The 23168-nt window shown below is 43.2% G+C and overlaps 1 protein-coding gene across 6 annotated transcripts in view; it reads left to right on the top strand.

Annotated features, from left to right (window-relative positions):
• Nucleotides 1–17072, top strand: part of ERG (ETS transcription factor ERG) — a 100737-nt gene extending 83665 nt beyond the window's left edge. For 4 of the 6 annotated variants that reach the window (XM_058834133.1, XM_058834170.1, XM_058834144.1 and 1 more), the window contains exons 4-10: nt 770–973; nt 1906–1986; nt 3898–3969; nt 9753–9821; nt 10160–10216; nt 11781–11828; nt 14543–17072. In XM_058834133.1, coding sequence (XP_058690116.1) covers nt 770–973; nt 1906–1986; nt 3898–3969; nt 9753–9821; nt 10160–10216; nt 11781–11828; nt 14543–15063 — 1052 coding nt within the window. In that variant the 3' untranslated portion in view covers nt 15064–17072. The remainder of the gene's footprint in view (nt 1–769; nt 974–1905; nt 1987–3897; nt 3970–9752; nt 9822–10159; nt 10217–11780; nt 11829–14542) is intronic. The other 2 variants (XM_058834153.1, XM_058834162.1) reach the window with 1 other exon arrangement.
• Nucleotides 17073–23168: the final 6096 nt, after the last annotated feature.

The following is a 23168-nucleotide window of genomic DNA, read 5'->3' as shown; positions in this document are numbered from 1 at the left end:
GGCTTTAATCTTTTCTTTGCAAAAAGTATAAATTCTTCATGGTATCAGCTGAGGGACCTTCATGTTGTTGGTTCCTTACTCAAGAGCAAGGAAAAGTCGAATGGGAGAGAAATAGAAAATGGGGGAGTTTAGAGGGAAAAAAAAAAAAAAAAAAAAAGCTTAAGTTAAAATTAAGGATTCATTAGAAAACATTTTAGTAGAAATCTCAACTGTTTGGGGCTCTTTTTCCCCAGATGGTTTTGCCAATACTTCAGGTATTGAGTAAAAACCCTCACAGGTGTAGCAATGTACAACACAGCAGTCTGGGGAAAAAAAAAAAAAAGCAGAATATTTTAATACTCTAATATTATTAACTAGAAACCCATTCTGGTTTGTGAAGTAACTGCCCAAATCTGTGAGTACTCATTTAGCCTGCACCCAAGAAAGATTCTTGGGTGGAAATTTCACTTGAATAAAGATAAGGATTGAACAGAGTTTTGAAAATTGTTCAGCTACATCTTGCTGTGCTGTTGGTGGGCCATCAACTCTGTTAATCTGTGGCTAAAAAGGCCTAAAAATGAGGCAGAAGAGCTGAGTGGAGAAGGAGCTCACTCAAACAGGATTTTACACTGAAGAGCTCACAGCTCTCCACAGTTGTCCTCCACTCAAGACGCCAAATTAACTCCTCCAGCAGCCAGTAAAGAGGGAATTATTTAGATTATTATTTTCTGGTCCAGTGGCTCAGCAATTCCCCTTTCCCTGCCTGATTTTCCTGTGTGTGACCCCGCAGACCCCACGCTGTGGAGCACTGACCACGTGCGCCAGTGGCTGGAGTGGGCGGTCAAGGAGTACGGGCTGCCGGACGTGGACATCCTGCTCTTCCAGAACATCGACGGCAAGGAGCTCTGCAAAATGACCAAGGATGACTTCCAGAGGCTCACCCCCAGCTACAACGCAGACATCCTCCTGTCACACCTACACTACCTCAGAGAGAGTAAGCCAGCCCTCCGTCGTGCCTGCAGTCAGTCCTGGATCTGTTGCTGTGAATAATTGGGATTTCAAATGTCTTGTGCAAATGTTGCCGTTCCTAAGAATGTTACAGGGAGCCCAACCCAAATCCTGTTGGTTTTGATGGAAAGATTCCCATTCATTTCACTCATGTTTATCAAAGAGAAGAATTAGGGACTCTTTCTATGTATCCATCTCAGAGAAAAATCGAGTTGAAGCTCAGCATATTCAGCAGGAAGAAAAATCACATGGGGTTCAGTGCTAATGTTTTTTCTGGTCACATACTCATTTCTTTCCATTTTAACTAAACGAGAGTGCAAACATTGATTCATAAAGTGATTTCCAGGCATGATTCTAAGGACTGGCAGCAGTTTGCTGTACTCTGGGTAGGATTGGGAAGATTCGACTGAATTGAATAAAAAAAATAAAAATCTGTAAATTCATGGAAAAAAGGAACAGCCCCTGAAGTCCAAATGCAAATTATTTAATTATATTAATGCAAATTATAATAATTGTAGTGCATGGCTAGAATTTCAATGGGGAGAAAAGGGACTAGGGATTACCTGGATTGAGGGCTTTCACCTAAGCTTGAGAAAATTTTGCCTCAGTTTAAAGAAGTTAAAATGAACATGGTTTTTAGAGAAAAAGCCACCAAGCATTGCAACACCAGTGCGGTGCAGTCTCCTCCACACGCACACTGTCAATAACCAGCCAGAAATTTTGTGCATTCGTAACTATAAATTATGATACTGGAGAAATGAATGCCGTAATTTACCCTGTAGCCCACACACCTCCCTCTGAACTGCAGGCTGTTGATAGATTCGCATTCAGGCAATCCTGTCAGGGGAAAATATGGTTTAAAAAGATAATTCGCGATTTTTTTTACATTTTGGTGTTGCTTTTTGTTTTGTTTTGTAGCTCCTCTTCCACATTTGACTTCAGATGATGTTGATAAGGCCTTACAAAACTCTCCACGGTTAATGCATGCTAGAAACACAGGTAATGCTGGCACTGCTCCCACTGCTGTAGGTCATCTTCTAAAAGCACAGGATTCCTTTCCATGGGCTGCTTGCTAAATAAATGGAAGTGGTGAATCAGGAGGGAGGCGAGAGAACCCCCTCCCTGCTGTCTGTGTGTTTTCTGCACAGACACACAGAGAAAAGGTGAGATCACGCAGGGCCAGGTGGTGCAAAAATGGTGCAGAAATTTCTCGTGTCCTGCAAGAGAAGGGGGTCCCTGCCACAGCATAAAACTGCAGTTTTGGGGCCTTTTATCTGAGGATTTTTTTGGTCCTTCTGTCCGTTCTACTGTCAGATCTTTTCCATGGATCCCTAGAAGTTTCTTGGAGCTCAAAAATGCTTTGGGCTCTGGGGAATGGGGATGTCTCCCCTCCCATAAAATAAATGGAAATCAAATAAAATTGCTCTTTAGGCAGTTAGCTCATCTCATTTTCTAGCTGCTGTGGGACTTGAGCAGGGAATTCCAGTAATCTCATGTTGTCATCGCCGCTAAGTCTGTTCTGAATTGAAAATGATTTTTGTTGATATTCACCGTTCTGTTAATTTGGCCCAGGAAAGTGTTGAGTGTAGGCAGGAGAATGACACATGCCTTATCTGTCTTTCAGGATATAAAATATTTATGAAAATAACTCAGAATCTATTTTAACTTGTTCTAACAGTTGTGCAACAGAGGATGGCATGGAACTGTACAAATAATGTGGTTTATATCCCTACAAAAGATGTTTGGAATATTGCATGATCATGCCTGAGGGTGTTAGTTACCTACAGTGACCAGAAATAACAATTCTCTATGAGAAAGGAAAAAGATAATACAAAGGATAATGCAAAAGGAAAAGAAAACAAAACTTGGATTGCAATGCTTCTTTCATATTTTATTTTGTTTTTCACTCTGAGTTTCATAGCAGAATTCACTGGATTAGAAGATCTTTCCCTGAGATTAGAGGTTTGCCACTGGTCATAGTGGCAAAGTTCTGCTGTGGGCTCTAGGCCTGCTGCAAACCCCACCAAAGGAAACAAAATTTGTTTTCCATTTACTTTGATGTGGCTTGGAATGAGATTTAAGTCCTTTTTAAAAATAGATGGACTTGATGGTCTTTTCCATCTCTGGCTTCAGAGATTTTAATTTGCCAAGCAGATTCACTTACAGATATATATCCAAGTGTTGTTCAGCAGTTCTGTGTGTTATCTTTTTTCTCTATGTGTGCACTGACAATGATATTCTGAAATTCATTTCACCAAAATGAGATTATTGGGGAGTGTGAATAATGTCGTGCCAATCATCAGCATATGGGAAATCAGTTGGTCAATTTTCAGTGGACCACAAAAAAGTTAGAAAAAAAGTTATTGAAATCAGCAGTAATTGACCTTTTTGATGTTCCTGGAGAGGGTCATCAGAAGTCCATTGGTGGAGTCAGAGCAATTTCAATGCCTGAGAAAAGGGAGATTCCATTTCCTACATCAAGCTCAATGTTTCTCATTTTTTCACTCTGGGGAAGATTAATGAGATATCTGAGGGTCTGAGCCAAAAGTCTCTGTTGAAAATACGGACCTTTCTGGGAATGCACTGATGAAGGAAAAGAGGTTTTATTTCAGAGGATACAAAGCCACCTTCCCAGGTGGAGGTGGTTGGGGTAGAAGGGATTTCCTGAGCTTGACTGTCTCCTTCTTAAAACAGATTTTGCACAGACTTTTATCCAGTAATTTTAATGGATTTGCTTAGATGTAAAGATTATTGAAGTGAACTTCTATATATAACAGTCCAAAGGCAGAAATTAGTTATTCAAAGTCTTCATTCATTTGTTCACTCTACAGGAGGGGAAAATTTTGGTGGATTTAGGGAATCACTGTGGAAATGAATCTTTAGGTGTTATGTCCTCTTCTTTCTCTTCAGGAGGTGCCACTTTTATTTTTCCAAACACATCAGTTTATCCAGAAGCAACACAAAGAATTGCAACCAGGCCAGGTATGAACAATGACCGCTTTTTTTGTGTGCTGTCATCTTACTCATTTCATCTCTTGAAATATCTCATTATTTTTTTCCTTCAAGTCCCTTTTCATAAATCCGAGTCTTTGTTTTGAACACACACATTATACACCTATATCACATATATATGTGTCTATATAATTGTGTATATAATTGTGTAGAGTGAAATCATTAAATAGAGCAGTTTAATAACTCCATTTCTTCCATAAATCTCTGTCTTTGAAGAAATTGTATCAACTTTATAGAGCATCAGGGAATCAGAAACCTGAGCTCTGTTCACTGGTTTTGTTGCACTGTCCCAGGCACAGTCACTCATCAATACCCTTCAACTGTCTGTTTGTAAAAAGAAGTTAAAATTCCCTTTTATTTGAAGTATTTTGTGGAAAAATACTCCAAAAATGCAGCATTTTTACTTCTCCTGCTACCTACGTTTTATTTATGTTTGAAGCATGCAGAAGCCATAACAATCTGACTGTGAGTTTAAGAGTCTTAAGTAAAATCAAAACGTCAGGAAGTTCTTAATGCTCAAAAATTTGAAACCTGTGAAAGTTTTGTAGATGAGCAGATCTGTGAAATGCTAATGGGAATAATTAAAGAAGGTGAGGATGTGGCTATGAAGCCAAAGATTTTCTTTTTATCACCCTTCACCACAAAAAATGCTGGAAAAGTGCCTAATCTGGACATTTGCTTTTCCAATAATGAGTGCAGAGTACTAAGGGATGTCAAGAGGAGTTGCAGAAAATACTGAATTTAAAGGAAATCCATTACTGAGCCAGAGGCAAAAATCCAAGTGCTCTGAAGGGACATGCACTGGAATTGGCTGAGCTCTGGTGAAAAGATACATTGTCACATTAAAAAGAAGGGGTTTGAACTGCAATTATTTTGTTTGTGCTCTAGGGTTGAGTCCAGGAGGGGACACACAGATACTATTTTATGTAGCCTTGTATACATGTATATATGCATGTCTGTAGATTTGGTAATTGATAATTAGAAAAGAGAGGAGAGGAAACAACTACCAGGCCATTACATCAACAAATTCAACTTGTTTGGATCCTTGGAAATCAAACCCTGCTAGATTTCTTTGTTTATGCTGGTGGCTAAAAAGGGAACTGCTGATCCAATGCATACATTTGGCTTTCATAAGGCATTCACCAAAGCGCCCCACAACTATTTACAATAGAATTTAAATCAGTCTATCAGAAGAAACAAATTAAGAACTGGTTAATTAGCCTGTCACCAGTAACAACCATCTTAAATTGGGATTGTTAGGCCTGGGGAGGAGAAGCTTTGGGGTGATCAAATTGTGGCCTGGAGGAGCCCCAGGAAAGCTGGAGAGAGACAATTGCCAAGGGCTGCAGGAATTGCCAGGAGCCAGGGAATGGCTGCCAGTGGCAGAGGGCAGGGCTGGATCTTGGGATCTTGGGCAGGAATTGTTCCCTGGCAGGGTGGGCAGGGGCTGGGATGGAATTGCCAGAGCAGCTGGGGCTGCCCCTGGATCCCTGGCAGTGCCCAAGGCCAGGCTGGACATTGGGAGCTCCTGGGACAGTGGGAGGGGTCCCTGCCATGGCTGGGGTGGGAATTAATTGATCTTTAAGGTCCCTTCCCACCCAACCCATTCCATGATTTTGTTGTTATTTAAACACAGAGATTCCTGTTCACGATTCCTGTCCAGGTACCCAGGAAGTTCATTAGGGAGGAACAACTTGGCAATAAATTAACAACTGAAAACACAAGTTGGTAAATGCAGCACAAGGCACGAGTTGTTTGCATATCTTGCTGATTCCAAATTATCCCCCTTCACTCATGAAGGAACAACTTAACACAGTCATCTTTATTTATGGCACAGTGACAGCCACTGCCCTGCTCACGGGCCAAAGTGAAAAATGTGAACAAATTAAGAACCACAGTGGAGAATCCTGTGGGAAATGCTGCTGTGCCATTAAATTCCCCAGCAGTGTGGCCTTGCATGGAAAGCTGTGTCAATCACCCCTTATCAAAAAGGCTCTTTGCAGACTTTGGAGGTGCTTAGAAACGCCTGGGAAAGCCATGGGAGTATGGAAAAATCTTCGGAGCATGTTGAGAGACACGGAGGTTTGAAATTGTTCAAATCAGGGACTGGGGTTGAGGAAATGTGATATAATTATCAAAATAAAGAGTGTCAGAGCACACCTGCTTAGTGTCAGTATAAGAAGAAGGGATATTCCAAATAAATTAAATATTTTCCTGGAGCATTAAAGCAGACTGAGGCACCCAGGAACTCTCAGGGACACTGGGGAACACAAATAGGGATGAGAAAACAAAGCAGAACTATAGAAACAATCACCAAACATAAATCCAGAGGCCCCAAACTCTCAGTAATTCCCAGCAGAAGTGAACATGTAACATCAGACCTGAGGAACCTGGTGTCCTGCAGGAAAAACTATGCCAGGATTTCAGGCAAAGGCTGGAATGAGTCTGTCTTCCTCCAGACTTGAATGAAAATCGGGATTTTTTGTTCAAGGTCTATGATTCCCATATTTGTTTCATTCTACGTGTGCTAGAAAAATAAAATGTTAATTTTCTGTAGAGGAAAAAGTCCTGAACCACATATCAGACATGGTGAGCTCATTCATTTCAGCATTTTTATCTAACTCACATTTGAAATGACACTTAGGAAACAAAATGCTTTGTGTTAACATCTTTCTGCATTCACACAATTACTTGTGGAATTGCAGTTTAGTTTTTGGGTGTCTCTGTTCTTCTGTGCAGAACTAAACATTTTCTACAAAGCACTGTAGTGATTTTGGAAGTATTGTTTTATTTTTTCTTTCACTATTGAAAGTTGACGGACATCTTCAAAGTCAGAATTTTTATTCAGAGAGTAAGGGGTTTTTGCAGAAATTCAGTTTTCTTTCAGGAATCTGGGGTGGGTTTTTTTGCTTATTCTGTGGCTTTCCTTTGAGTTAAATGTCACATTTCAACCCGACTGCAAAGAAGCTTTCCCATAACAAAGCACTGTTCATGTGAGAGCAAAAGCAGACCCTGGGGACAGCCACTTGATGACATGAAAAAGGTCAAAAATGAGGAGTAGGGGGAATAAATAAAGTTCAGTGGGAATCAGCCAAATCCTGGGGTGCAATTCTGGAGAGAGTAATTAAGCACTGCCATTGTTAAGGCACTACAATAGAAAATGGGAAATGAGCAGGGCTTGCAGTGCAAGGGAGGATTTCTGCAGTCACCCTTAGAACAGAACATGAGGTCTCAGTGACACAATGAGGCTCTCAGGGACACCTGCTTGGGGTTGGTCTCACCAAACAGGAGCATTCCCATCAGGAATAAGGACATGTTGTGCTGATATTTCATGGACAAGAATTACTGATCAGGAAGAACAAGGGGTTTATCAAGGCAGGATGCTGAACCAAGAGTGAAGCTGGAACTTTGCTCTAATTCAAGAAAAGCTGATAACGTGTTTTTTCTGTTCACGGAGAGGGTGTAGTCTAAAGATCATCTTGTGATGTGATGAGTTAAAAGGCAAAACACTTTTCTCACAGTACAGAACTTGTACCAAGTATGTTTCAAGTGCCAGCAAGTACAAGCACACACAGCATCTCCCAGTCCTCTCAGGGCACAGGTGTCTGATGGTTTGGAGATCCAAAAATGGGAGGGGAGAGGAGAGGAGAGGAGAGGAGAGGAGAGGAGAGGAGAGGAGAGGAGAGGAGAGGAGAGGAGAGGAGAGGAGAGGAGAGGAGAGGAGAGGAGAGGAGAGGAGAGGAGAGGAGAGGAGAGGAGAGGAGAGGAGAGGAGAGGAGAGGAGAGGAGAGGAGAGGAGAGGAGAGGAGAGGAGAGGAGAGGAGAGGAGAGGAGAGGAGAGGAGAGGAGAGGAGAGGAGAGGAGAGGAGAGGAGAGGAGAGGAGAGGAGAGGAGAGGAGAGGAGAGGAGAGGAGAGGAGAGGAGAGGAGAGGAGGAAAGAGAAAAAAAAAATACAAAATGAAAAGGAAGGAAGGAAGGAAGGAAGGAAGGAAGGAAGGAAGGAAGGAAGGAAGGAAGGAAGGAAGGAAGGAAGGAAGGAAGGAAGGAAGGAAGGAAGGAAGGAAGGAAGGAAGGAAGGAAGGAAGGAAGGAAGGAAGGAAGGAAGGAAGGAAGGAAGGAAGGAAGGAAGGAAGGAAAAGGAAGGAAGGAAAAGGAAGGAAGGAAAAGGAAGGAAGGAAAAGGAAGGAAGGAAAAGGAAGGAGAAAGGGGAAGACAGTGTGGGTAGAATTGTGGTTGGGACAATGTCCTTCTTGTCATGGAGTGGAAAAACTGGAGGGGAAAAGTTGTTTCCTTATGTCACCAGGACCTGCCTGGCAGGGGAATCCAGAGAGGAGGTAGAGAACCTGCCATGGAGGGAGGGAACTGGCCAGGCAAGGCAGGACTGCAGGAGATGCCTGCAAGCTCCCCACAGCTGAGCCCCCTGTGTGGTTCAGAACTCAGAACCCACTGGAATTATGACCAGAGTAATTCTGGATTATTTTTTTTTTCTGGATGGTAAAGCCTCTTACTAAACAGCAGTGTCGATCTCAGCCTGGGCAGGACAACTGCAGGTCACAATGATTCATGTTCTGCTCAGAGATGAGCACCTGTAAAATTCACACTATTTTCTCTGAAACTGTGGAATAGTTCTCAAGAAATCAGGGGTACAAGATTATTCATTATGAAAATGCAGTGCAAAAATCAGTTGCAAATCTCAGCAAAAGCGAAGGTTTTGAAGTGTAGGATTCTGGGAGCTGGCAGTGCCAAACAGACTAAATAAATTAAAGGCAATTTAGTGTTGTATTTTACATTACACTTTATTTCCATGCAATGCTGCTCCTCCCAGTGCTTGGAAATGGGCAGATACATCTGCCTTGCACAGAGCCAGTCTGGGGCTGTTTCTTTGCTTTCTAACTGTTTTCATTTCCAAACATGGATTCTGAAATAAAGCACAAGTAGTGTTGAGAGTCAAGACATCTGCACCGACTTAGTTCCACCAGGTGGGCACTGCTACCTTCCTGAGATCCTGGAAGTTACATAACTCTCTGATATTGGCAGTAATTTTAGCTAATGTGTTAAAGTCAGCCGTGGAAAAGCACAGGAAACTGCCAAAGATTTCTAAGGGTAAACCAAACATTTGAATTTACTACATTTGCTTTATGAAGAAAGCTTTTATGGCTTAGGTTTTTCATTTTTTTTAATATGCTAAAGCACCGAAATAAAATAGATGTAACGAGTAAATGAAGGAAAGGGAAATGAAAATTTAGATCTGTAAATTAAAGGAGCTTGTCCCAAGAAGCAGAAAGGAATAAATCAACTAAAGCCTGTCTTCTTAAAAGGAAATACTGTTAGATGCTGGATTTGGGAGGGTTTATGCATAAAAGGAACTCCTGGGGACTTTTCCTGTGAGATGCTAGCACAGATTATTCATGATGTCAGTGTGTGCCATTCCTTGCTGTCCTGGGCTGAGGAAAGGGACTAAAGGGAGAACCCAGAACCTTTGGATGTGATGAACCCTATATGGTCTCTAAAGATTCTTTGCAGAACCTATTTCAGTGCAGCTGAGACCTCTGACAACCACAGGCACCTCTGCAGTGCACAACTGTTATTTTTACTGTTGTTTTCAGAGACAATAAAGATGATAAAAGTTTTAGCAAAGAATTCCCTGCCTGTTTCAGTAATTTTCCAAATCCTGAGTCCCCTCAAATGTGCCCTTTTTGGACATAACCACTTTAGGCCATATCTGCATGAATAAGTGTCTTTTTCCTTCACAGATTTGCCTTATGAGCAAGCCAGGAGATCAGCATGGACGAGTCACAGCCACCCCAGCCCTCAGTCAAAAGGTAAAAGGATCTGCACAGCTGGGGAATAAATGGATTTGATTCCAAAGGGAATTACAGGAGCTCTGGAGGGGTTTTATCTGTGCATTTTTGGAAAGCCAATTCTATAGACAATTCTGGGAGGTGTCACTGGGCAGCCACATCCTTCCTTAAACTCAAACTTCACCAAGTCCTTCACCACAGAGCCTTAAAAAGCTTGTTATGAGCTTTAAATCTTGTTGTGTCCATCCTGGAGCAGAGGGCAGCAGGAGATCCAGGCCTGGGGACCTCTCATAGGTTTGGTGAGCAACTTCCTAACTGGAAAAATAATTAAATGTTTTGGTTCTTTTTATCATTTTCAGCTACTCAGCCATCATCCTCAACAGTTCCCAAAACAGAAGACCAGCGTCCTCAGTTAGGTGGGTGTCATTTGGTTTGAATTCCACCTGGGTTTGTTGAATATGATGAGAAACTAAAAAACTGCACAATCTGGTTCAGACCACTCCAGCTGGAGACCACCAAAACCTCACATGGGAATGGGATTTGCTCTGCAGCTGGATTTGGGATGGATATAATTTTAAAGACAGTGAAAAAAATGGTATTTAAAAAAAACCAAACTGTCTCTACAGTTTGGGTACAAAGGTACAAAAGTGGAAAGTACAGATGTCAAAAGACCCCGGCAGTTGAGATGCCAGCAGTTGGAAAAAGTGCATGAGCCAAAAAGAAAGAAAAGGGAATGGATTACAGGCTACAGAAACCCATTTGAATTCGGCTCCTGAAACACAACAGGAACATCAGAGGGATTCTTAGCCTCTTGGAAAACTGAGGGGAAAGCAGAAGTTTATGGATTTGTAGAGTAGTGGTTTAGAAAAATGGGCATCTTTTGTGTTTTCAGAGCAGCAAATCCACAGGGTGGGACCTAATCCCTTGTTGCAAATTCAGCTGTATTTTGGACAGGAGAGCACTACAAAGGTCCTGAGTCAGTCATGGCTTTTGTTAACAGCAAAAGGTTAGAAGGAGGAAATAAAAGAGATTTAGAGGATATTCTTAGCTCAGAAGACTCTGAGCCAGTTTTTATCACATGGATTTTAAATCATTATTCTGGGTTTTGTTACAGCTAAACAAGACTGTGCATGACTAGGTCTCATTAACTCATGCACAGACTGCCTGGGAAGGATTACACTGATTTTTGCCCAAACAGTGTTTTATCTAATCTGGCCTTCCAACCACGAGAATCTTCCTAGAAATATACTGATGATTTATGTAAGTCCTGAGGACCTTTTAATGGCTGTGTGTGAGCTGCACAGATTATTTAAATGTGTAAGGAATGTAACCTGATTGTCTTCTAGGCTGTAAAAGCCACAGGGGCAGTCAGGGCTTGCAGCCCATCACTTTGGCTTTGGGCTGCTGTCACAGCCCTCCCTTTTTCCCTGTTGGACTTCAGGCCAAAGTAAGTTTTCATTTCCAGAGGGAATTCCTAGAGGGAAATACTGAGATGCTACAGGCACTGTAAGGCTGACAGAGGCTCTTCTGAAAACCCCAGTTGCAGAGTTAATCCATGGGATCCCTCACTGGAGTCCAGTGACAAAAGAGAATCACAGAATCACTGAGGCTGGACCTCCAAGGTCATTGAGTCCAACCTGTGACCTATCCCCACCTTGTCACCGAGCCCAGAGCCCTGAGTGCCACATCCAGGCCTTCCCTGGACACTTCCAGGGATGGGGATTCCACCACCACCATGTTTCATAGCAAAATTTACATTCTGAATATATGTATCTGCACATTAATACAGTACAAAAAGCACAACAAGCTTGAAAGGAGAACATACAAATGTTGCCATGCAGAGGGAGAAAATGGCTTAGGTGTTGGATCTGCTGTCCCATCACATGGTGCACACTGCCCCTCACAAGGTTCAGAAATAGTACCTACAACATTTGACATCGCTGTTGCATGATTTTAAATCTTTCTTTCATGATTTTGTAGATCCATATCAGATTCTCGGACCGACCAGCAGCCGACTTGCAAATCCAGGTGAGAAGGGATTTTGCTGATTTAGGAGGCTTTCCTCTCTTTCACTGCTGAGTGTCACCACTTCAGCTTTAAGACCAGACCTGGAAGGGGATGTCCCTGATTTTCCCACTCTTCAGCATGGCTCAGGGGGAGCTGATGGTACCCAGTGTGTTGCAGAATTTCTGAATTGCACAAGGGGTGGGACTGAGGAAGTTAGAATCATTAAGGTTGGAAAGGACCTCCAAGGAGTCCAGCCTTTGAAGCTGGAGTTGCCTGAACATCAGGATTTGCTTATGGGGTGTAAGAGACCCCATCTGGTCTCCAGTTACCCTTCCAGAAGGGCACAAATCTTTTAACCACTCTTCATCAGCTGTGTCCCAGATTCTGTTAATCCACATCACAGCATCATGCTGGATATTCCTTGGGGAATACAAAATTTTGGGATGAATAACCCAGGAGAAATGTATAGAAAAAAGAAAACAAAAACCAGGAAAGTGTCATTTATTTGCAAATAATAATTGGGTTAAACACTTCAAAAACGTTCTCCCCCCTCAATGGGGTGCATTGTGGATAGGGATGTGTAGTTTAGAAGACAGTAACACTCACAGAACCACTCAGGTGGGAAAACACCTCAAGGATCACCGAGTGCAACCTTGGAGCAGCATGTTTTTGCTAAACACAAGGGATCACAAGGGATTTAGTAGCTCTGACTGGGAATTGTGCAGATTTCACCGCTCCAAGCCCGCAGGACACGCTGTGGCTGAACAGCACCGTGATCAACACCACAACCCACCACGAGGGACTGACACTGTGTGTTCCACTTGTGTTCCTTACCTGGACAGTCCCAGGCCACAACATTCCTTGTTCCACACACATCTCCTCAGCCCCCCAGCGACAATGGTTCCTTTTACAGCAATTTTACAGCTTTTCAGGGCCTGAAATTGCCAAAATGCTGTTGAGTTTCCTTTTGCTTTCTCCCAAGTGACATCAAGCACAGTTCTAGATTCAATGACTCTCCAAACAGTTTTGTGTGGCAGAGGAAAGTAATTAAGTGTTAAGAGTAGGATTTTCCAAATGGCCTGAGGCGGTGGGGGTTTCCAGGCAAGACTGGTCTTGACTGGGAGTGGGGGCCTGCATCCCTTTAATTTGGTCATAAATCATGGCTTGCCAAATTTTATCAAGTGTCCATTTGGTTGACTTCATTAGTGTGGATGACACTTAACACGATCTGGACTGGGATGCTTTTTTAACATTTGGATATGGAATTCCTCCACACCATCATAACTGTGCTTTAACATGTTTTGTGTGTTTATAAATTGGTGGAATTACTCTCTCATTAAAAGGAAATTGACAGCAACCATTTATTTTCATAGGACTATATATTACATTTGGAAGGCAAGTGTTTATGTTAGAACATATGTTGGATTGCTTATTCAAAAAATTTGTGTTTTGTCCGGTGCTGAACTGTTTATTGATTTTCAAAGCCTAATCCTCTTGTTATGTTTCGTGTATTAAAACTTGCATGCCTTGCTCATACCACGGATTCTTTTGTTTGTTTGTTTATTTAATGCATGTTAATGGAACAGAAGAAATTCATTAAGGCCAGTTTGGATAAATACAATTTAAATGAATATGGGTTTCAGTTGCACTGAAGTATAAACTGCTAATGGGTTTCAGATGCTGCTCTAGCTCGATATTGTAATTGCTACTATAAGCTTTCTAAAGAAAAGCTTGTTTATTATACCCACATAGCTGGTTTGAATAAAAAAAAAAAAAAGAAAGAAACCCAACCGATTCCTGGTCAGAGATGTAGTTCAGAGTTAGCACATCCAGGCTGGTTGGCAAATTCTGCTGACACTGTGCTTGTGAAACAGATTGCATCGCCAGCTGCTCAGCTGCATTTTGCATCATTTCAGTGTTGCTTTGTTAAGAAATGCTAAGCTTCTAACATGACTGTCAGTGGCAAGGCCCTTTGAAATCTACTTTCACTTGTCTAAAATGGACAAATTTTGTTGCCCTACCTTACTTTTGTGAAGTTTACAGACTATTTTCTTTTTGCCATGGAATTGGCAGAGAGTGAGAAAAATACAACAGCAACATTTTGCGTCTTAATGTAAAATAATCATTTAAACTCATTTGAAGCAGAATGATGACAAGGATGTATTTTATGGACCTTTTCACTGTTCTTGCAATTGTTTTGCCCTCTGGTTGTGTGCAGTGCAACAGCAAGCTAATAAGTTTCCGTTCTGCATTTCCCCAAATGCTGCAAAGGGATGATATGGTTTGGCACGGGCCCAGCTTGGTCTAAACTTCTCCATTTTGTGTGGGCTCATTCCATAGCAGGGAACATTTAGTTGCAACATAATGCTGTGAGAACAAGCAGAGTGTTACGCAAGTGAAAGCTGTTTGCGCTGAACTTTAGAGATTAGTTTCCTAAATGAGCGCTGTATTATTTCCCCATCAATTGTCTGCGCTGAATGACATTAGGTAACAATTAAATCTCCATGGAATGGCATTCTGCCACTCACATGAGGGAAAACACGGCACATTACAATTATCCCTGCTCTTCAGGGTTTCGTGAGACAGTCCTGGGAGAAGGGAGACTGGTTAATAGAAAGAATTAGGAGCCAACATCACAACATTTCCTAATGGGGTCCTCGGGGAGAGCCCGCAGAGTTGATGCTTTGCCATTATTAATGCCAGCCCTGACATTCCCGCTTTGTTCCTCCCCGCAGGGAGCGGGCAGATCCAGCTGTGGCAGTTCCTGCTGGAGCTGCTGTCGGACAGCTCCAACTCCAACTGCATCACCTGGGAGGGCACCAACGGCGAGTTCAAGATGACGGACCCCGACGAGGTGGCGCGGCGCTGGGGCGAGCGGAAGAGCAAGCCCAACATGAACTACGACAAGCTCAGCCGCGCCCTGCGCTACTACTACGACAAGAACATCATGACCAAGGTCCACGGCAAGCGCTACGCCTACAAATTCGACTTCCACGGCATCGCCCAGGCCCTGCAGCCTCACCCCCCGGAGTCGTCCATGTACAAATACCCGTCGGACCTGCCCTACATGAGCTCGTACCACGCGCACCCGCAGAAGATGAACTTTGTGGCTCCCCACCCCCCCGCCTTGCCCGTGACATCCTCCAGCTTTTTTGCTGCCCCCAATCCCTACTGGAATTCGCCGACTGGAGGGATCTACCCCAACACCAGGCTGCCAGCTGCTCATATGCCTTCTCATCTTGGCACCTACTACTAAGTGGGGTGGGGAAAATAAACACCAGGCAAAGCAAAGACGCTTCCCGATGGGATTCGGTCCCTGAGGAGTCGCGATGAACTCTGTTGGAGTACTCGAATTAAAAGTGCCTAAAGAGACAAGTGAAGGTTTGGCTGGGGAGAAAATAACCCAAAACCACGTTAAAAATAGATGTCAAAAAGACTTTTTGTAGTAGGGATTTAAAGGAAATAATCCAAGAAGTATTAAGATACTAAAATGTAATGTATATGGGCATCGACTCTGTGGACCAAACAACAATAGACTATTGTAGGTAGAAGCATGAAGTGATAAGGAAAACCTACGGAAGCTGGTGGTCTTAAAAAGTTGATAAGCTTGTGTGTAAAGTTTGATATCATGCTAGTGCAAAACTGGGACTATACTACAGCAATATAAGGATAAGTCTATAGTGACCTAACATACAGTATATGGATCATTACAAAAGAGAGGAAAAGGGAAAAAAAAAAAAAGGGAAAAAAAGCCTATCTGTATTTAAAAAATAGAAACATATCAGCAGAAGAGACTGGTTAGTGTGGAAGCTGATTTGGAACAGAACATCAGTGTTGTAATTAAAACCAAATGAGATCCATTCATCAGAGCGAATCAGCTACTCAAACTGTGAAGACAAACCAAACTTTCAGATTCCTTGACAGTTTTACAGGAACCCTGAGCCAAACGTGGGAAATGAGAATGTGCTGGAGGGCAAGTGTATGATTGTAGATCAGAGGCCTGCACCTGACAGAGGAGGCAGGAAAGAGAAGGAGGAGGATGAAGGTGGTGAGAAGGGGAGGAAAGAAACTTCTTGACCAGTAGAGACTGAAAAGACTGAAAACTTTGTAGTGTTGGGACTATGAAGAAACACTTGTTTGGACTTGTGAAACATATTGCTCAGTATTATACCATTCCCAGTATTTCAGGAGGAACAGACTTGGTTCAGTAGTAATAAAAAGTGGGAAAAGGGAAAAGCAGAGGAAGCGAGAAATCAGAATATGCATCTCTTTTTTTTTTCTTTTTTTTAGGGGCAAAAAAAAAAAAAAGCAAAACTGGAATTGTGTTTGATATTTAAAAGTTACCAGTTAGAACCTCATCATTACTAAGGGAGTTTGTTTTCTATTGGTTAGAGCAAGAGACAACCCCTGACTGCCAGAATCAGAAATCACCTGAATATTTTTGTTAGGCGGGCGCCAGTTTTTCTTACCGAGTCGCGAACGCTGTGCGTTTGTCAGAATGAAGTATACAAGTTCAATGTTATTTTTTTTTTTTTCCTTTTTATATAATTATTATATAACTTATGCATTTATACACTACGAGTTGATCTCGGCCAACCAAAGACACACACACACAAAAAAACAAAACAAAAAAAAAAAAAGGGACAATCCAAAAAAAAAACTATTGTGGCCTTGAATTTTAACTCTGTATGCTTAATGTTTACATTATGAACATATTAGTCCTTAGATTGCAGAATGTATGTAATAAAATAAGCTTGGCCTAGCATGGCAATTTCAGATTGACAATGTGGTTTGCATTTGTGTTTGCATTTTTTTTGTGTGTGACACTCATGACAGATCTGCTACTCACCAGGTTAAAACAGGCCGAGCTTTTTAGGATGTGAAAATGTAGGAGCAAACAGCCTGAGTTTAAAATGTACAGGTGCTGGGTATCTTCTTTTCCAGACAGTTCTGCTGAAACGCTTCCAGCCCTTCTTTAACAGTGCCTTGCCATCCCTGTGCTGAGCTTCTCTGGCCCAGAGATTGCAACCATCCCCAATTAATTCACCGACAGCTCCACGCCCAAGACTGGAAATGAAGCCTAAGGGAGGCCTCTAAGGAAGAGTATTCACACTCAGAAATTATCTTTTGTTGCCATGAAGTTGTGCTGCAAAATCTCAGCCTGGGATGTATCTTCCTCCTGAATCGTGTGTTGAATTGCTTTGCTCCCTTGCCCTTAATACATTCTGTATCATTATTAGTGAATAAAGTGAATAATGAACCATTTCCATTATTCCCCACTTTAGAACGGAGTGTGTGGCAACTTTGTTCATTTGTCACTGCAGCCCATCCTGGCTGTTTACGAAGGGCAGGGTTTTTTATTTTTATCTTCTAGCTTTAGAGGCTTCCCACTCTGTACCCTGGGCCCCAAAACTGCATCTGGTGCCTACTGGCATAAATCCATTCTTTCCCAACACCATCTGAAGAACTGGTCTGGAAAATCAGCCCTGACATTTATGAGTGGCTCTCCACAGTGTTTGCTGCAGGAATCCCAGACAGCTCAGCCCTCTGTATCCCTCCTTTTTGCTGTTCTTTTGTGTCTTTTTTTCCCAGACAAAATGGGTGTGGTTTCAGGTTTTATAGGAAATGTTCTGCATATGCATTTTGTGGGGAGCAATGGGACGCAATTCACCAGGCTTTGTGTTAGGAGTGTCTTGGTGGCAGTTTATAAGCACAGGATTGTGTTACCAATGTGTGACACCTGAGCAGGGAAATAAGCACAGTAAAACTGTATTTCCATTAAAAAAAAAAAAATAAATAAAAAATGAACTCTTAGAAAGGTCAATCACTATTTTAGAAAGTTAAGGAGTTATGGCAGGCACACCTGGATAATAATTTGCCTTTCAGTGGAAGTAAGTCTACAGATCCTCACTGTCTACTTGATGTGTACTTCCAACCCAAAATGGTGAGTATATTTTTGAACCAGCTTTTAATTAAACACTAAAAATCCAGATTTAATTAAGATCTTTGTTTGGATGGGCAAGGATGTGCCTGGAGGCATCCAAAGCATCCCCAGTGCTCATGGGGCTGCCTGCAGGATTTCCAGGTTGTGTTCCCTGTGCAATGGGAACAACATCCCAGCTTTGGGCTCCACATCCCAGGACAGGGATGGAGCCAGAGCAGATGGTCTGGTGGAGTCCCCTCGTGTGAAGATTAAAATCCTCGAGCTGGCCATGGGAAGCTCACTGGTGGACCGTGGTCACCCATTGCAGAGCTTCAGGACCTGCTCCCTCCCTTCCAGGAGCCTTGGAAAAACATGGATTTTGCAAGAGGGGAGTGAAGGATGGAGAGATCCTTCTAGTGGTGCACTGGGATCATTTGTAGGGTCTCCCATGACTGTGACAAGGGATGAGGCCATCAGGCAGAGCTGAGGAACTGCGTGTCCATACCATGAGAGACGTTCAGTGAAGCTCACACTGGCACCAAGACCTTGGCTGGATCTTCTCTTTGCCATTTAGCACCTGGACAACACGGCCCTGATGGGCCCACATTTGCAGAAATTGGTAACATTAATAATTTTAGCCCTTTATTTAAATTAGAGTTTCTTTTAAAGGCAACTGTCAGCCAAGCTGGAAACCTTACCCAGATTCCAAAGAGCCCACAAGCCTTTTAAACTGCCCACAAAAACACAGGGATCGTCAGGTGTTCAGACTTTTCTTCTGCAAATTTTTCAATTTCAGACTATTTCTTGCCCCAGCTAAAATATAATTTTAAAATAAATTTCTCATTACATGTGCATTAAAGGTAAAAGAAACCATTTTACCTATATCATATGATTAGTCATCCCATGAGCTTTTCCTGAGCCACCTTCTCAAATTTTGGTCACATTAGGAAAACACCCAAGGTTCTTAGGCGAGGAATTTCCCTGAGATGTCCTTTTAAATCACTGGGTTGAAGACTTCTCAAAACCAAGCTCAGAAAATTTTGGGGTTCCATGCCAGAATATTGGTCCATATATATTTTATAAAAACCTAAGGGGCAGGATAATTTTCTGTGCCCAATCCTAGAAGCAGTGAGGAATTCTGCTTGGGAAGCCCTGTCCATCCCTCTCATTATAACAAAACTGTTTTCTACTGTACATTTACTGATATTTCCTTAACCTTCTTTGAAGACGTCTCAATTCCAGGGAATTTCCACCCATTCCCGTTACACAGAGCCCAACACATCTCATTATCAAAGAGGGGTGGTTTGGTTTTTTCTTTTCTGTTTCCCTGCCATTTCTGTATTTTGCAATTCCTGGTGATTGCACTCCCCATACCTCACCCTCCGGAGTTCTTCGCCTGCCTCAGTGTTTCCAGCTTTCCAAATATTTGTGGTTTGTTATCACGCTCCCTTTGACTGGGTGTTTGCCAAGCTTAGACATATTCCACTTCACAAGCCCATCCCTCTTCTTCTCTGGCAGTTGTTAATGTGCCCTTCTTCTTTTTCTTTGTTTTTTCTTTCCCTTTCCCCACTCCACCCCTCACCTACACATTGCCAAGCCTGCTGTCTCCTCCTGACCAAACCATTCCCATCTAGGACTTTTTTGACTGCACCTCCATCCCACTGGAGTCTGTTTTTCCCAATCAAGCAGGTGATGCACTTTTAGTCCCACCTGGATGAAAAGCGAGCAACGTGAGCAGCAAAAAAATGGATTTCCATGTTCTTTCTTTGGAAATCTTTTTTTTTTTGTGACCTGAAAAGCCTCCTTTCCTCAGGTGTCTCCATCAGCAGACCACTGGGAAGGTTTTTCCAGACTCTTGGAGTGAAATTGCTGCACTGCTTCCACCAGCTCATCCTGCCCCAAAAAACTGCCAATTCATTTCCAATTTTCTTCATGCTGAAGGTGCCATTTTATTCCACACAAAACTAAAAATCTGCTCTGCAGAGAATCAAAGGATTGCAGAATCATCAAGGTTCAATGAAACCTTCAAGCTCATCCAGTGACTCCCCAGCACCGCCAGCATCACCCCAAAACCACGTCCCCAAATTCCATATGCAGATGCCAAATTTGATACAGGCTTCTAAAACAGGCACAGGGACTTGGACTAAATGATTGCCATGATACTTCTAGGCTTCCAAGCAGTTCCAAGAGGATGTGAAAGGCAAGTTTTAAGTTTTAGGCACATCTTTCACTCAATTCTTTCACATATTTTTGCAAAATTCCCAGTCTGTGTCACAAAACAGCCGTGTAGATTCTTTGGCCACAGGACTGCCAGGGATGAGAGAGGGCTTCAAACACCACTTTTCTTCATCCTCATGGAGAAGAGCTGGAGGACTTGTGAAGTTCCCCAGTATTTCTGCAACCACCCTGACCACTGGAATGGTCAAGTTTAGAAATAATATTCCTTTTCTCCTGTAGGCTGGGGAGGGGTATGTTTACCTGAATTAGTGTACTCCAAATACAAGGGGAAAGGGAAGAAAGGGGGAAAATGAAAATATTCATTTGTTCCGTGGTTGAAAATTGTCCTCAGTGCCATCTAGTTCCCAGAAATTGGTCTGGTACATCCTCACATTTCGGTTTTCTGGGATGGGAATGAATTCAGATGACCCAGCCATGAGTCGGATCCCATTGTGCTGGAGAGGGTAAATACAGATCATGACTAACAGATGTTGCTTTGAAGTTCTCCTATCTTTAAAAGCACAAGGCTAATAAATGCTGGAAAATTCTGTATTTTCTACCAAGACTAGGCTGAACATTTTCCACTCTTTCTTCAAAAGCGGGGGGGGTGGATTTTTATTTTTATTTTTTTAATTTATTCCAGCATATACTGAGGATAAATCCAGGAAACATGTGGAAGGTCCTTGGACATTGTGGTGGGCTCATATCCTGACACAGAGACACAGCTCACAGCCTGGCTCCCCAAGGGACTGGAGTGTCTGAATGGCTGCTGGTTAAAAATATGGAAAAATTCCAAGTGCTCCTGCATAGCTGCAAGCAAGCTGTAAACCTCCCACCACGGGTTTCCAAGGAAAAGACAGAAAATTAGGACTACAGCAATTGGCACACAGCCTTTGGAGGAGGGTTTGAGTCTCAAAACAGGTGTGAAAATTACCTTGGCTGTTCCAGGAGGTGACAGGGGAGGGGACAAACAGCCAAGGATGCAGAGAAATAAAAAAGCTTTTATCAGCAGGGCTTGGGAAGAGGAAAGAAGAATAGGAGAAAGAGGCAAAAAAGGAGATGTAATTAAGAAGAAGAGTTCTGAAGTGCTGTCAGAGGAGTAGCAAAATGCCATGACACTGTCAGCCTTATTAACAATTTATGGAAGGGGAGGGAAGTGGAGTTTAAGACATCCTTGCAGGGGTTATTTGGTGCTGTTGGACCTGATTTGATGATGGTGGCACGAGCTCTGAGCTGTCAGCAGATAGGGAGACAGCCAGAGCATCCCAACCTGGGCTGAGAAGGTGAGGGCAGCAGCCAAGGAGGATGACTTAACTCAACCTCCCTCGCCCTTTGAAAACGGGGAATTCCACGGGACAGGGGATGCCAGGGAGGCTCCAATGGCCAGGGAAACCCAAACAGCTCATTTTCCTGTCCAACCATGGAAAGTGAGATGGATCTGAGGGATGTGGGGAGGGAAACAGCAACTGGATGTCAAAAGGTTTGCAGAAAGAGAGATGAAAGCGGGAGAAAAGATGACTCTGAGCCCGAGGGAATTTAGAGGTTCGGGAGAAGAAAAAGGAGGCTTAAAAAGAAAATAAGGTCGGGTTTAGCTCCAAAACTGAGCCCAAAGGATGGGCTGCAGAGCAGCTGTGATGTGCAATTGGGTAGGAGGAGGCAGATCAGCACATCTGGGCTGAAGCAGCAGCCTGAGCCGAGGAGACGCTGGAGCGGGTAGATGTTGTACTTCATTTCTCTTTCTACACTTACCACTTTAATATATTTTCAGCTAACATTTCATTACAATTTCCACAAACATTTCATGTCACGACTTCATTACAATGCAGGCTGCAGACGGAACAGCTGTAAAATAGCCCTGCCAATGCTGGTAATTTGCACCGGGAATGCAATATCCAGCTCCAGTGGCTGACGAGTGCTGTGCAAAATGAGCTGACTGGCATTTTTCATTTCTTTAACCACTTACCTCAACAATTAAATGTATTGCAATGCTAAATGGGTAGTATATAATCACTCACTGCAGACTGGATAAAAGCATCAGACCATACATCTCTGTTGTTTTGTCATGAGCTGTACAGAGTGGTGCCTTAGCACTCTGCAAACGGCTTTGTTCCCTCTTGTTACTTCAACTGTACACCAAAAAACAGGAAAGTTTCATTCATACTCTGTGTGTGAGTCTCCTGCTTTGTGCCAAATCCAATATTCTCTCCTTTTCCTACTCAGTGCAGATCACAGAGGAAGGTTTTAGCAGAGCAGGCTTTGAGGTGGGAATCCAGTCACTTCTTTTATGTTTCTGATGTTCCACTGCCACTACTGGAACAGTTCTTGAGGCATGATTGGTGCTCCCAGTTACTGCTGGATTTCTCTTTCTCTACTTTGGACAAAAGCTGAGGTGTTTGGTTTGTGACTCAGTCATCAATTTCTCAAAAATGTCAGGTGGGCTTTACTCAGAATAGAATCATGGAATGATTTGGGTTGGAAGGGACCTTAAAATTCATCTTGTTCCACCCCATCCATGGCAGGGACACCTCCCACTGTCCCAGGAGCTCCCAATGTCCAGCCTGGCCTTGGGCACTGCCAGGGATCCAGGGGCAGCCCCAGCTGCTCTGGCAATTCCATCCCAGCCCCTGCCCACCCTGCCAGGGAACAATTCCTGCCCAAGATCCCAAGATCCAGCCCTGCCCTCTGCCACTGGCAGCCATTCCCTGGCTCCTGGCAATTCCTGCAGCCCTTGGCAATTGTCTCTCTCCAGCTTTCCTGGGGCTCCTTCAGGCCCTGCAAGGCCACCCTGAGCTCAGCCCAAAGCTTCTCCTGGCCAGGCTGAACAATGGCAGCTGTGCCAGCCTTTCCTGCCAGCAGAGCTGCTCCATCCCTCTGCTCATCCTGGAGCCTCCTCTGGGCTCTCTCCAGCAGCTCCAGCTGCTCCCTGGGCTGGGCCCCAGGGCTGGGGCAGCTCTGCAGGTGGGGTCTCACCTGAGCAGGGCACAGGGGGAGAACCATGCTACAGAGAGTCATTGATTGTGCCATTTCCCCCCCTATTTTGGCACAGTGTTAAAGGAGAGAGATTGGAAGAAGCAAAACAGCTGTATTTAGTCAGAATACCTGGCAAAATGTAGTGAGGTCAATGTGAGCTGACTGATGATTATGTTTCTGTAAGACCAAAAGCAACTTGGGCTCTCAAATCTGATGGACTGATGGGATTTATGTTCCTGAGACATTCCAGA

Source organism: Poecile atricapillus, chromosome 1 (assembly GCF_030490865.1).
Source record: "Poecile atricapillus isolate bPoeAtr1 chromosome 1, bPoeAtr1.hap1, whole genome shotgun sequence".
Lineage (NCBI taxonomy): Eukaryota > Metazoa > Chordata > Aves > Passeriformes > Paridae > Poecile > Poecile atricapillus.
The sequence above is the reverse complement of the archived record's forward strand: the minus strand, read 5'-3'. Positions and strand labels throughout refer to the sequence as shown.